The sequence below is a fragment of the Molossus molossus genome, unplaced genomic scaffold (assembly GCF_014108415.1).
Source record: "Molossus molossus isolate mMolMol1 unplaced genomic scaffold, mMolMol1.p scaffold_m16_p_17, whole genome shotgun sequence".
Lineage (NCBI taxonomy): Eukaryota > Metazoa > Chordata > Mammalia > Chiroptera > Molossidae > Molossus > Molossus molossus.
This window is the reverse complement of record NW_023425352.1, coordinates 21,162,998-21,177,143: the sequence shown is the minus strand read 5'-3', so window position 1 is coordinate 21,177,143 and position 14,146 is coordinate 21,162,998. Positions and strand designations below refer to the sequence as shown.

At 43.5% G+C, this 14,146-nt stretch overlaps 1 protein-coding gene across 1 annotated transcript; it reads left to right on the top strand.

Annotated features, from left to right (window-relative positions):
- Nucleotides 1–737: 737 nt before the first annotated feature.
- On the top strand, nucleotides 738–13,694 carry INA (internexin neuronal intermediate filament protein alpha). Its single transcript, XM_036265982.1, has 3 exons — nucleotides 738–1,870; nucleotides 10,015–10,139; nucleotides 11,664–13,694. Exons 1-3 carry the CDS (start codon nucleotides 806–808, stop codon nucleotides 11,983–11,985), a joined length of 1,512 nt encoding a protein of 503 aa, XP_036121875.1. The 5' UTR covers nucleotides 738–805; the 3' UTR covers nucleotides 11,986–13,694.
- Nucleotides 13,695–14,146: the final 452 nt, after the last annotated feature.

Sequence of the window (14,146 nt, the reverse complement as noted above, 5' to 3'; positions counted from 1 at the left end):
GAAATTCAACGGAGAGTGGTGGGGACTGTGGTGAACGTGACAGCACACTTTTACAAATGGTTGGGGCACCTCACCTGTGCCCATTGCGGCCATCCCAGCTCTTTCCTCCGCTTCTCTCCACTCTGCAACTCAGGCCCATGCGCACTTTACCTACTTCCCTTCTTTTCCCGGGGTGTCGCAGTCTTTCCGCGCAGCCTCCCGCCCCTGGCGGTCCCAGGAGCTGCAGAGGAACAGCTGATAAGATGCCCTCTGACGTAGACCCACTTCCCCCCTGGGAACCCCGAAAAGGCTGAGGGAAGGACAAAGCCTCCCGTTTGGGTCCCCACTCTAACTGGAAAAACAGGGCCTCATCCTCGGGAGCTCCGGGGTGAGAATGGACGTACGGAACACCTCCCAGAAAACCCTAGGACAGGGTAAAGGGACGCGACAGAACTGTGCGGTTTCTGGATGACAAACCTCAGTCGTTTAGGCAACCCTGCACTCAAGTCAGACGATCCTTGGGGAGGGACAGTGTGGACGGGGGCGGCTCCTACACAAATATCTCTGTCCCAGCGCCCTAGGACCGTCGCGCGCGCAGCTGCGGTAATCACTGCGCTTCCCCGCCCGCGATCCCGATGCCCCCCTTCCCTCTCTCCGCCAGACCCGGAGCAGGAGCTCCGCCCCCAACGCACCGCCCCAACGCACCGCCCCAACCCCAGCGCCTTAAAATCCGGTGCACAACGCCCTACCGAGCCCAGCCTGGCGCACCTCTCCTCTCCTTTGTACCTACTGCCGCAGTCGCTCTCCCTGCCCTGGTCCCGGCACCATGAACTTCGGCTCGGAGCACTACCTGTGTGGCCCCTCTTCTTATCGCAAGGTGTTCGGAGACAGCTCTCGTCTGTCCTCGCGCCTCTCCGGGACTGGCAGCGCGGGCAGCTACCGCTCGCAGTCGCTGTCCCGCTGCAATGTGGCCTCCTCGGCCGCTTGCTCCTCGGCCTCGTCTCTTGGCCTGGGCCTGGCCTACCGCCGGCCTCCGGTGTCCGACGGGCTGGACCTGAGCCAGGCGGCGGCACGCACCAATGAGTACAAGATTATCCGCACCAACGAGAAGGAGCAGCTGCAGGGCCTCAACGACCGCTTCGCGGTGTTCATCGAGAAGGTGCATCAGCTGGAGACGCAGAATCGCGCGCTCGAGACCGAGCTGGCCGCGCTGCGGCAGCGCCACGCTGAGCCTTCGCGCGTTGGCGAGCTCTTCCAGCGCGAGCTGCGAGACCTGCGCGCGCAGCTGGAGGAGGCGAGCTCGGCTCGTGCACAGGCCCTCCTTGAGCGCGACGGGCTGGCGGAGGAGGTGCAGCGGCTGCGGGCGCGCTGTGAGGAGGAGAGTCGCGGGCGCGAAGGCGCCGAGCGCGCCCTGAAGGCGCAGCAGCGCGACGTGGACGGTGCCACGCTGGCCCGCCTAGACCTAGAGAAAAAGGTGGAGTCGCTGCTGGATGAGCTGGCCTTCGTGCGCCAGGTGCACGACGAGGAGGTGGCCGAGCTGCTGGCCACGCTGCAGGCATCGTCGCAGGCAGTGGCCGAGGTGGATGTGGCTGTAGCTAAACCAGACCTGAGTTCGGCGCTGAGGGAGATCCGCGCCCAGTATGAGTCCCTGGCCGCCAAGAACCTGCAATCAGCCGAGGAGTGGTACAAGTCCAAGTTTGCCAACCTGAACGAGCAGGCGGCGCGCAGCACCGAGGCCATCCGGGCCAGCCGCGAGGAGATTCACGAGTACCGGCGCCAGCTACAGGCACGCACCATCGAGATTGAGGGCCTTCGTGGAGCCAATGAATCCTTGGAGAGGCAGATCCTGGAGCTGGAGGAGCGACACAGTGCTGAAGTGGCTAGCTACCAGGTAAGGGCTGGAGTGCTGTATAGGGAGGGGCGCCCTGCCCCACCCCGTCCTGCGCTTTCCCGCACAATTGTGGCCCAAGGAACTGACGGGAGGGCAAGGGAGAAGGGAAGAACGTGGGCTAAATGCCTTGGCAAACAAACCTCTGGACCCTCCACTGATAATTTTACGGGCCTGGACGCCCTTTTCTCATGCCCCTCACATCCTTTTACGAGCCCTTCTAACAAAGAAACCCTTAGCTTCTCTTCTTCAGATTCCAAAAATCGAACTCATGCCTCCCTGTCAGCAAGTGGAAATATACACGCGTAAGACTTGAAGAACAGTTCCCCACCCAAAGTAGGAGCGAGTCCAACGGAAGTGGGTTACACCCTCTCCATGGTTGTCGGTGCTGTCTCGGCTCTCTGGTTTCTTTTGTTGACTTTGAAAGGCTTCCTGTACGCTGGGGAATAAATATTGATAGAGTGTGATCTGCCCTAGGTTTGGGGGAAGAATGTTAGACTGAACTGGGAAGAGTTGTACCCCATTTCCTTTGAAGATTTATCTTCAAAAGAGTAAAAATTGGAAACCAATGAGATGGGTGGTTAGGCTAGCATAACCACCCTGTTCTTGCTTGCTCTACCCCTCCCCCAATACACATATACACCCCCCCACACACACACACACACGGTTCCCTTGTCGACCGATTGATGATATTTCTTCCTAAAGAAAGCTTTACATCAGTGAGGAAAAGAGAATGGTCGGGGCGCTGTCCTCGGTGCTGATCTCGAGTTCTTCCCATCTCAGAAATCTCTCCCCCGTCGCATGTCCCAGTTAGGACTCTCTAGGCAATTAACTGCTTCGATATTTTTTTCCTTCTGCAACACCAACACATCAGTCTTGGCTACCTGCAATCAAAGGTCACCCCGTGGACAGCATCAATATTCACTTTCATGGATGGCTTAACACTGAACAAAAACCACTTAATCTGCTCAGCAGCAGTGAAGTCCCACTTGAAAATGCCTATTTTCTTAACATTTCCCAATCTAAGTGAATGTGATAAATCAAAGAGATAGGTTCTATCTTTGTTATAGGCCACTTATTTTTCATCTTTTCCTTTCCTCTAAGCTCCTGTGATTGGCTCTTTCCTCCCTTTTTTTCTCCAAACAAAGACCACTGCATCTTCAATTTTTCTGTATAAAACATTCTGGGCTTATGACCATAACGGTACAGAGGCAGGAAAAAAGTGTAGAAAATAATATAAATAGCGTGGTTCAGATTCAAGGTACAATAAAAGCTCCATTGGGTAGAAGCTAATAATTAAGAACTTGCAATAATTTATTCTAGCCAAGATAAAAGTTTACACTTGATTAAATTAATAGGGTTTGGGGAACATTAATAAAATACATACAAGAAAGAAGTGAAACCTCAAAAGTATGATTTTAATCTGGAGATAAAGAATAATCATTGGTGTACAGATATTTGTTATTCATTTTAAATTATTTTCTTTGATAAAGGAAGAAAGTTTGCTTGGACTATTTGTTTTGGTTAGTTTGCAATTACAGTAGTATTCAAGTAAAGACATATATTCTGCTTCAAGATTTGTAACTTGAAATTTTCACTTAGTGGCCTACCCTCTAGAAAATCTGGATTAGTCACATTTAGTTCATTGAAGCTTTGTGTTTTCTTCTAGAAGCCTCAAAGGATGAGCTAGGTGATCTTCTGAAGGGCTAGCCTGATAGTTCTACAAAAAGGATCACTTACCCACAACTGCCATCTGAATTGGGCTTTGCCATGTCCTCTGTTTGCTTTTTATAGCCCCTGCATTCTAAACAGTAGTGGCAATATTGTTTGGCTTGTTTTGTTTGCATTAAAAGGCTTTCAGTGTTAGACAATAGTAGGTAATGTAGACATAGTCTACAAGAGAAAACAAAACAGAAACTGTGGCTTGTCTGCAGTTTTGCAGTGCTGCCCCCATTAGCTTTTGCTTTCAGTGCCTCAGTGGACCTGCTGATGGGGTGGAAGATATAATATGACAGAAAGCTATTTCCTATCCCTTGGGACCTAAGGCTGAAGAGAGGTTCACATCCTTGCCTACAAAACCTAAAGGCCTGAAGCCACAAGGGTATCCTCTGGTTGTTCTAACAATCTCAGCAGTACTGATGAAGATGAAAAGCTTCCTTCTGCACAATGAGATTCAGCCATTGTTTTCTTGCCCTCTCACCCAGTCCCCCCTCCCTTTTCACTGCAGTAATGGGAGGTTGTTCTCTTTCTTCTGCTTCAGTGATCAGTAGTAGGCTCATTTTCTTTTGCAAGCTTGCCACCCTCCAAGAGGCAAAGGAAGGCCCTATTAAAAGTCACGTTTTTCCCTGCTCCAGAGAGCTGACAGCCTATTTGAGGAGAAAAAGCTTATTACATTTTGAAAGGGTAAATATTATTCAAGGTGACATAGTAAGTACACAGTGGTGCATGAGAGGTCCACTCAGGCAACAGGAGAAATGATGAAGAGCTAGAGCTTTTGTCTTCAAAAGCCAGATGCGATCATCCTCTTTGGCTGAAGCCTTTTTCATTTCTAAAACAGGGCGACTTGGGTTCCTGCATAGCTGCTTCACCACCATTAGAGCCCCCATTTTCCCAAAGATATTTAAGGACATTTTTGAAGGGTACTGGGTCCCTGGCCCTATACTATGGTCAGTCTTGGAAAGCTAAAGCTTTCCTTGAAAGACCTTGCTGAACAATCAAGATCACCATTATTTAATGCTCTCCAGGGAGAGGAGCTAAGTCTGCCCTCTTCTCTCCAGTATGCAATTGGAATACCGCCTAATTAAATAGCAGGAAGGGGCTCATCCCTTGGAGATTGGGAGTGGCAGTGCCTGCATATAAATCTATAGTCTGATAGATTAATTCCTGAATTTAGAATTCAAGGGGAAAAAAAGCTACATTTATTTAGTCTTTAACTCTTCCATATGCTTTCTGTTTTGTTTTGTTCTTGACCCTCTCTACCTCACTGTATTACTGTCATTTGGGCCACCATGATAGCTCCTTTACAAAAAAAAATAGAAATTACTGGGTCCTAAAACCATTGACAGACCAAGGTCACTTGAGGGCTTAAAGAAAAGATTCTCAAGCCCACTCCTGATGGTATGGATTTAGTAGTTCAAGTAGGTGTGGTCCAAGGATAAGAGTTTTCAATAAAAACACTGCATCCTGTTGTTCCTCAGATTGATTTTGGGGTGCAATAACCTAAACCACATTTTCTAGTGTAAACCAGTTTATATAATACAAGGTGTTTTAGTATGGTAGGGACTAAAAAAAATTAATATGGGGATAAAACAAAGACAGGAGGGAGAATAAGGCACATGGGGGATCATATATAAAAATTTCCTCTCTCTCAATGTGAGTTTATTATGCAGAGTAGTAATTCCGGATGGCTACACTCGTAACTGTTGTCTGGCTGAGAGCCCCTTAGTGATGAAATCTATAGTACTGTGCAGATGCTAGTGTAGCCAGTTCTTTCTCTTACTTCCAGCCCACATCCTTTCAGCCCTGAGGAAGATGCTCAGCACCTGTTTTATGGACTCCAGGAGAGACCCCAGCTGGAGCTGGGAGTGCCTCTCTCCCATTCCCTCAAGCTAAGCCAGCAGCAGCTGTGTGCTTGGGGGAGGGGGCAGACTGCAGTGCTTTGCTTAGATTTCATGAGCAGGAAGCCATCTTTGGAAGAGCTTTTGAAGGGCGAGGCCAGGCAGCCTGGTGTAGGGAAACAAAGAGCGCAAACAAAGAGAGGAGACACTGAAGAGCAATGATCAGCAATCAGCACAATTCTTTCTGAAAGGAGCAAAGTCATGCTTTTTGTCTACTCTGATCCATGAAATAGACATGTGAAATGTGCAATATAAAAAGTGCAAGGAAATCTCATCTATCTAGAACTCAACTCCCCAATAATCTTTTTTTCCAGAAAACACACTGTGAAACAATAATTTTTAAAAATAAAACAACCTAATTAACCTGCTAACAAGACAAAAATATCTATCTCTAAATTATATATTACCTCTCTGATGCCCCAGCCTATTCATTCTTACTTGACATAATTCTAAAGCACTTTGTTTGGATTTCAATCCTGCAGCATGATAGAGAAGAAGGGACCACTGGAGTCAGGCATTTCAGGGAGAAGTAGATCCGTTCTTTCAAGACAAAGAAAACCAATAAGTAGCAAACATTAGTTCAAACACTGCTCTTTGGAGTCCTTTAGGGTAGAAATAAGCAGCCTGGTATACCTCAGTTGACCTAAAGGATAAAAGACATCAAGAATTATAGAAAAATAATTGATCATTTTCATAACCTGCAGTTGCTGAGAAAGGTTGTGTTATGTTTAATGTCCTAATTAAGAGTGGTACAACCCACTTCAGAAATATTTTTATTCAAAATTGTTATTTAAAAAAATAAACTAGTGCTTTAATGATATGCCTCTGACTATTCAATATTAAAGTTATAAGTTGCTTTCCTTAGTTATCTAAGGAGTAATCATTTATCATGATTAATTTATTGATATGATTAAAAGGGTAGAGAGTCATATGGTATGATATTAACAATAAAAAAAGCCACTAACATTTATTGAGCAGTTCCTATGTGACAAATGTTATTCTAATGCCTATTATCTAATTTAATAGATAATGGAAGCATGTAATAATATGAGGTGCATTAAATTAGAATCCCAACTTGAGAATCTCTGAATACCTCAGTAAGGAATAAACTTTCCAATTTTCCATATGCAGAAATGGAAGTTTTGAAGAGACAAAAATATAGATAACTGACTGAGATATGTTAGATATTTGTGGCAGGGCATGAATTACCACTCAAAGATCCTGATGAAATCCTCCTCTTCTCTTCATGAATTTCTCCTGTTCCTTTGCATAATGAGAATACCTTCTCCTTTTTAAGCCTCACCTAGACTCTTTTCCCCCTTACCACAGTTAACATTGATTCGTTTACTAGCATCACTAGTAGACTTGCTTATAGGTTAATTTAACCTCAAATAGCAACCATTAAGTAAAATTTCTTGGTAAAAATCCTTTTAAACCCTCATGATCTCTCTCTCTCTCTCTCATTTATTTATTTTTTTGTTACTCCTCACTCGAGAATATTTTCCCATTGATTTTCAGATAGAGTGGGAGGGAAGGAGAGAGAGAGAGAGAAACATCTATGTGAGAGAGACACATTGACTGGTTGCACTCTTTGGTCCGTGAGCCGACGCTCTAACCGCTGAGCAAAACTGGCCAGGGTATAAACCCTCATGCCTTAACACACCTTGGAATATTTCCATTGCTGTCCAGTATAACATGTATTTCCCCCACTGCTTATCACTCCTTGCTCTGTAGCCATCATTTAATTGAGTCTCTCCTTTGTGGTATTCCTATCAATATCTATAGTACAGGCAAGTGGTATGAATTTTAAATCTTTCTGCAGATTCTCTTGATTTGGAAATTATACCCTTTGAGGCGTTAATACTATCTTTCACCAAGACTTTATCATCCCCACACAAGGGGAATTACAAGACCCCCCCCCCCCCCGCCTTCAGCACTTACTTTCTTGAGGTTTCTGATATGTTTATTGCATCACTGATTCATAATGTAATTCTCAGTCATAATGCTCTTCATGTTGACAAAGTTGCAACTGAATTATATGGGTTATTTGCTTATACCTTGTCAGGTCATTAAAAAAGAAGTGCTTATGTGGTATTATTCAACAATTAATTCACTGAGCATCTCCAGTGTGCACTGTGCTAGGCTCCGTCTTCCAGGGGTGTACTAGACAGAAAGGGTCCCTGCTTCCATGGAATTACATTCTAGAGCAGTTCTCTAACAGGAGCAATCTGTCCCCAGGGGACTTTTAGCAATGTCTAGAGACATTTTTAGTAGTCACAACTGGGAGGGAGAATGTGTACTACTGGCATTTAGTGGGTAGAGGCCAGGGATGCTGCTAAATATCCTACAAGTGCCCTGGCCGGTTTGGTTCAGCGGTTAGAGCGTCGGCCTGCGGTCCTGAGAGACCCGGGTTCGGTTCCCGCTAAGGGCACGTACCTCGGTTGCAGATTGTCCCCGGCCCTGGTCGGTTGTGTGGGTGGCAGCCACTCGATGTGTTCCTTTCACATCGATGTTTCTCTTTCTCTCTCTGTTCCTCTCTCTCCCTCCCACTCTACCTGAACAAAAAATGGAAAAATGTCCTCAGGTGAGGATAAAAAAAAAAATATATATATATATATATATATATATATATATATATCTCCTACAAGTCACAGAACAGCTCCCCACAACAAAGCATTATCCAGCCCAAAATGTCAATAGGGCCAAGGCTGAAAAACCCCATTATAGTGGAAGGTGATGAATTAAATTAGTAAACTAGTAAATGAAGAAGGAAACTATTTCAGATAATGATTAGAGCTGAGCACACTGGCCACTTTCAAGTGGGTGCTTTTTAAAAATTTGTCCTCTCAAGGGAGGTCACATTTTTCTAATTTGCACAGTATTTCTTCATGGGCTAGCAGCTGCCCTGACTTGAGGTAAGATAATGTGCGAGATCAGTGTGGAGAGAATACCTAAGTTGGATGCCAGGAAGACCTGTCTGAGTAGAGGACATTTGACTGAGTCTTATGAACACGAAGTGGGCCTTATAAAGACCCACTCCAGAGCATTCCAAACAGAGGAAATAGCTAGCCTAAAGGGCCTGGGACAGCAGCTTGGTAGGTCAAAGCAGCAAAAGAGAAGGCCAGGGTAGCTGGCATGTTGAACAAGGGGGACAGTATAGGTCATGTTGAGGAGTTTGGACTCTATTCCACAGGCATTGGAGGACTTTAAGCAGGTAAACAATAGGATATGCTGTGATCTCACTTATTTGTGGAATGTAATGAACAACATAAGGTGATGAACAAAATAGATCCAGAGACATGAAAGTAGGGAACAGAGTGACAAACCTTAGAGGGAAGGGGGTGAAGGAGGTGAGAAGAGATAAACCAAAGAACTTACACACATATATGCATAACCAATGTATACAGGCAGCAGGTCAGTGAAGGCAGGGGTGATGGGGAGAAGGGAGTCAATGCAGAGGGAAAAGGAGAGACAGCTGTAATGCTTTTCAAGAATAAACATAAATTAAATCTAAAAATATATATACAAATAAAAGATCCTTCTGGCTGCTCTAGAATCACAAATTTAAAGCTATTTTTCTTCTATGCCTGGGTTTGCACCTGGAAGAATTTGGAGCAAAACTATTACATAAACCTGGTTTCTTTCTCTTTTTTTTTAATATTATAATTTAAATCTGCCATGTGGATAAAAAATTCCACAAAGTATTTCTGCTTCCTCCTTATCTGTCGAGTAAAATGCTTTCAGTCAGGTGACTGAGTGGCAGACTTCCAGGAAATCATCAACATGAAAGGAAGCAGAGAAGATTTGCTGTCCTCTGTGCTTTCCACAGTAAGAATTTTCTAAATCTAAGCTCCTAACCTGAGGCTTTGGGTTATGGAAAGGACATGCAACAAGTGAGTTAGCAGCAAATACAACAAGCAAGGAAGGGATGGTAAGCAAACAGAAAGAAAGAAAATATCTCCCTCCCAGCTGGGTGGTGCAGTTGGCTGGAGCATCGTTCTATACAACAAAGAAGTTGTGGGTTCGATTCCCAGTTGAGTTCCATCCCTGGTCAGGGCGTGTATGGGAGGCAACTGATTGATGTTTCTTTGTCACATCAACGTTTCTCTCTCCCCCCCCCCACCCTCTCTCTCGCTTTCTCTCTTTTTCTCTCTCTCTCCCTCCCTTTCTCTCTCCCTCTCCCTTTTTCTCTCTCTCTAAAAAAAAAAAAATCAATAAACATACCCTTGGGTAAGGATTTAAAAAAAAGAAAAAATATATCTCCCTAGTGTTCAGTTGAGAACCATGTGCCCTGTGGTGGAAAATCCTAACCTTCACCATGCATCCAAATCTCCTAGAGACCTTTATGGAAAAATCTAGGTGATGGGACCCCACCCCAGAGCAAATTAATCAGAATCTTGACTGGGCAGGGGTAGGGGAGAGGTCTGGATGTTTTAATGTGTAGTCAAGTTCAAGAATCCTTGACTTGTGGAAATCTCAATGAATTTCTGCTGGTTTTGGCCTAACTATGTTGGATATGTTGCTTTTCAGGATAGTATTGGGCAACTGGAGAATGATCTGAGGAACACCAAGAGTGAGATGGCACGCCACCTTCGGGAATACCAGGACTTGCTCAATGTCAAAATGGCTCTTGACATTGAGATAGCAGCTTACAGGTACTTCAAAGGGCATGCTCACCCAAGCAAGTGCAATCTCCTGGGGCAGCATTACCTAAATAAGAGGTTCTAGTCTTTCCTATTTCTTATGGGTGAGGGAAGATGAAGAAAGATATCACTGATCCCTCTGTCACTTGACTTGATTATATCCCATTTCCACCTTGCTAGTCCTGATTTTTCTACTTACCTCTGCTAAAATTTAAAGGGATAATGTGAGTATATAGAGGTTGAAATAAACCCACCATACTCTAACTTTGAAAATAGGGTTTATACAGCATAGAAAGTCCTAATAGATGCAGTATCTCCCTGATTCCCACTAAAGGTAATAATTCAGGTGAACATTTACCTTTAAAAATGTATTAACAGCAGCTAATAAAAGGTTTTGACTGACTACTATGAGCCAGACACTCTATTAGATACTGCAATATACATGATCTAGGTGTCAGGTCTTATCATTCCCATTGTGCAGATGAGGAAACTTGAACCATGGACTGTGTAAGTCACTCATAGTCACAGTGCTGATAAATGGAAGACTTCAGATTCAACCTCAGATCTATCTAAGCATTTTTTTTTCTTTCTTTTTTATTTTTACACTATGTATACTACTTCAAAATGAAGCTTCAAGAGTATCTGATAGTGTCTTGAATTTTTTATTTTAAAGAAAGGATGATAACTGTTAGTTATAAGAAACAAAGTATTGGGGCCACTCTTTTGTAATGCCATTTAGACCAGCCAGAGAAAAATTCTGGGATGTGAAACAGGTTCATTCACTGGTCTTTGATATTGCTGGTTCCACACCGTTTGTACTCCTGTACATTGAAAAAGTACAGATCTTGCCAGGCTGGTGTGGCTCAGTGGATTGAACATCATCCCATAGACTGAGAGGTCCCGGTTCGATTCCTGGTCAGGGCACATGCCCGGGTTTCGGGCTTGATCCCCAGTAGGGGGCATGCAGGAGGCAGCCAATCAATGTTCTCTCTCACATTGATGTTTCTATCTCTCTCTCTCTTAAAAAAAAAAAAAATCAATGAAAAAATTTAAAATTAAAATAAAAAAATAGCAAAAGTACAGATCTCAAGTTCAGGCAGAATTAGACAGTTCTTTCCTCCTCTGTGAACTTCTCACCTCCATAATCCTATTGCACTTATTATGTTAATTAGCAAAATTACTTTTCTCTAGAGGTTTGTAGACTATAAGTACCAAAAATGAGTGTGATGAGGCCAAGGGAAATTGTAGGTTTTTTCTTTGTTAATATATTTGTGAATAGGATGAAAGCTGACAGAGCTCTCAACACAGTTGGTGTGGAAGATGGGTGTGTGTGTGGTGTTTGAGTGAGCATGCACGCATGTGCTGGATAACTCCAAGCCTTTGAGCCTTGGGGTTCAATATTGGTCTTAGTCTCATGAATAAACTATGAAGTCTTACAGAATCTTTCTAAAATGAATAGGAGCCGCAGGGTTAAGTTCGTTTTTTAAAAGTTGCAAGTTGGCCTCCTGAGATTATTTTTTTCTGTTTGATTTATAGGAAGCTGCTGGAAGGCGAAGAGACACGTTTTAGCACCAGTGGATCAAGCATTTTAGGGCTGAATCCACTTCCCAATCCAGGTTATCTGCTCCCGCCTAGAATCCTCAGTTCTACAACTTCCAAAGTGTCATCCACTGGGCTGTCTCTTAAGAAAGAGGAGGAGGAGGAGGAGGAGGAAGAGGAGGCTTCTAAGGTAGTCTCTAAGAAAACCTCCCAGATAGAGGAAAGTTTTGAAGAAATATTGGAGGAGACAGTAGTATCTACTAAGAAAAGCGAGAAATCAAATATAGAAGAAAGCACCATTTCAAGCCAAAAAATATAATTCTGTTGCTTAAAAAGAGTTAACGCTTAAGAGGGGATAATATGCATTTGCCTTGTTAAACAGCCTATTCCTGACCCAATACACCTGTCACCACTATAAAATGTCTTCAAGGCTTCAGTCTCACATTTAGCATCGAATGCTTACATTCTCTAATAAGAAAACCACCCTTAAATTGGAGCAAACTGCAGTCCTAGAGCCATCACAGAGGAGTTATCTAAGAACACAGCTTTCTCACCTAGAACTCGGGCTTTGCAGTGATAGATGATTCACGTACAGAGGAAGTACAAACTAAGGTGCTAAATCTGTGATCATCATCATTTGTTGTGAATTGAAATTAAAACCTATTTCACTCACTATAACCAACCATTGCCCAGCTGTATAATCTCACTCTAGATATCTAAAATATAAGATCACTGCCAAAGACAAACTAATGGTCCACACCCGACCACTCTAATATGACCGTTTCACAAATGATAGGTGTTTAATGGACACTTTTCCTCCCACACCCCTCAATTCCATATATTCTTTTCTTCTATTCAGAAAAAAAAAAGCTAGTGTAGTATTTTCCCCTTTTAAACACATTTAGACTTTCCTCAAAAGAACTTACCCCTTTAGCTCTCTTTTCTGATGGGTAAAATAAGATGCATGTTGACCATTTCTATGATTCATGTAATGACTTCCCCCTGCCCATTTCATATCCTTCCAATTCTGCAGGTTAAAACAAAAATGGCAGTGATAAGTTTTAAGGGTTGCCTTCAATATATAAAATAATGAAGACTCTGTAGATTTTAGGCTTTTCAGCTTAACAAATTCATTTAATTAGGGAAAAAAAAAAATCCTACTCAATTAAGAATGTAGCTTTTCACCTTAATATTAGAAACACAGTAATAGTTAGCCCAAGATCCCAAGCTGTGATTAAGCTGACCTTAGATTTAGTAATATAAGCTAGAAGAGGTGAATATTTGTACGAATGGAAAAAGTGAAGGTCTCATTTATCTGTCGGTTCGTTTGTGGTGATATAGAATTAGTTGTTTCATGCCCTTATCCTTAGAATCCACATATCCCCCTTGCTACCAGTCTAGTTCCTAAACAGGCCTTGTTTTCACTCTCTTAAGCCTTTTAAGAGTGCTCAGTGTAGATTATGTTATTACCAGGACACAATGCTACTGCCCCAAAGCAAAAGAAGTCACTCTGGTCAATCAATACCACCAGCAAATATAAAAAAAGCAATCTTTCTCTTTTCTAAAAGAGTCTTGCCCAACAGTTTTCCCACTGCTGCATGGTTGGTGGGCTCCCTGCTGGAGAGGAGGAGACACCCAGACCAGATAAGGGACACATATGCTCCTACTCACATGCTAGGAAGTAAGTTCTGGAGGATCAACTTCTCGCCTGCCTAACTGCAGCAGCTGCATTGCCTAGTCTTCCACGTGTGCCAAGTTTGATGCAGGATTAATTCTCTGCCAGCAGTCACTTCACCAGAGCTAACGAGTTGCCATGTCTCTGTCACACTTCTCCATTAGAGCTCTGTGGTGAAAAGGATGTGAGGCTTTTACTGAACTTTCTTATCCTAGCACATGCTTCCATAGTTTAAGGAACTCGAAAGATACTTTTCTCTTCTTCCTTTCCCTCACTCTATCCTGTCTTTACTCCCCACACTTACTGTAAAACATTAGTAAAATAAGAATTAAAAGTCACATGAATCCCACCAACATAACTTGTTTTGTGGTTTCTTTTGCTTCCACTGAGAAAAGCGTTGTTTTGGTTCAGTGAGACAACTATGCCTCCCGGATAATTCAGAAACGGTATGTTCTCTGTTCCGTGTATCCACATTTATTTTTTTCCCTGCCAAAGCCTTGAGGCTATAGTCTGCATTTGTTTCAGACTGTCTGGTCTGAAACACATAATGCACTAAGTGAACAATTCATGGCAGGGGGTGGGGAAATCAAATCAATTGATGACAGACACTGCATTCTGTGCCTGAATAATGATTTAACTGGCTTAACTTGGTGAACATTTCCGAGACTACACTGGCAGAACACACATGATAAGAGGTCCTTCAAAACAATAGGAATCTTCCTTCTTTGAAAATGGGGTTATACTTTTTCAGAACCCAGATATTTAGGTAGAACATGGATAGCAGTAATAGAGTTTTCCTCTACTG

What these genes read in the sequence shown, in the direction of transcription:
- INA (XM_036265982.1), top strand. Translation starts at nt 806, where the DNA reads ATGAACTTCGGCTCGGAGCACTACCTGTGTGGCCCCTCTTCTTATCGC. An exon ending in CTGAAGTGGCTAGCTACCAG is followed by an intron (nt 1,871 to 10,014) that starts GTAAGGGCTGGA and finishes GTTGCTTTTCAG; the next exon opens with GATAGTATTGGGCAACTGGA. An exon ending in ATTGAGATAGCAGCTTACAG is followed by an intron (nt 10,140 to 11,663) that starts GTACTTCAAAGG and finishes TTTGATTTATAG; the next exon opens with GAAGCTGCTGGAAGGCGAAG.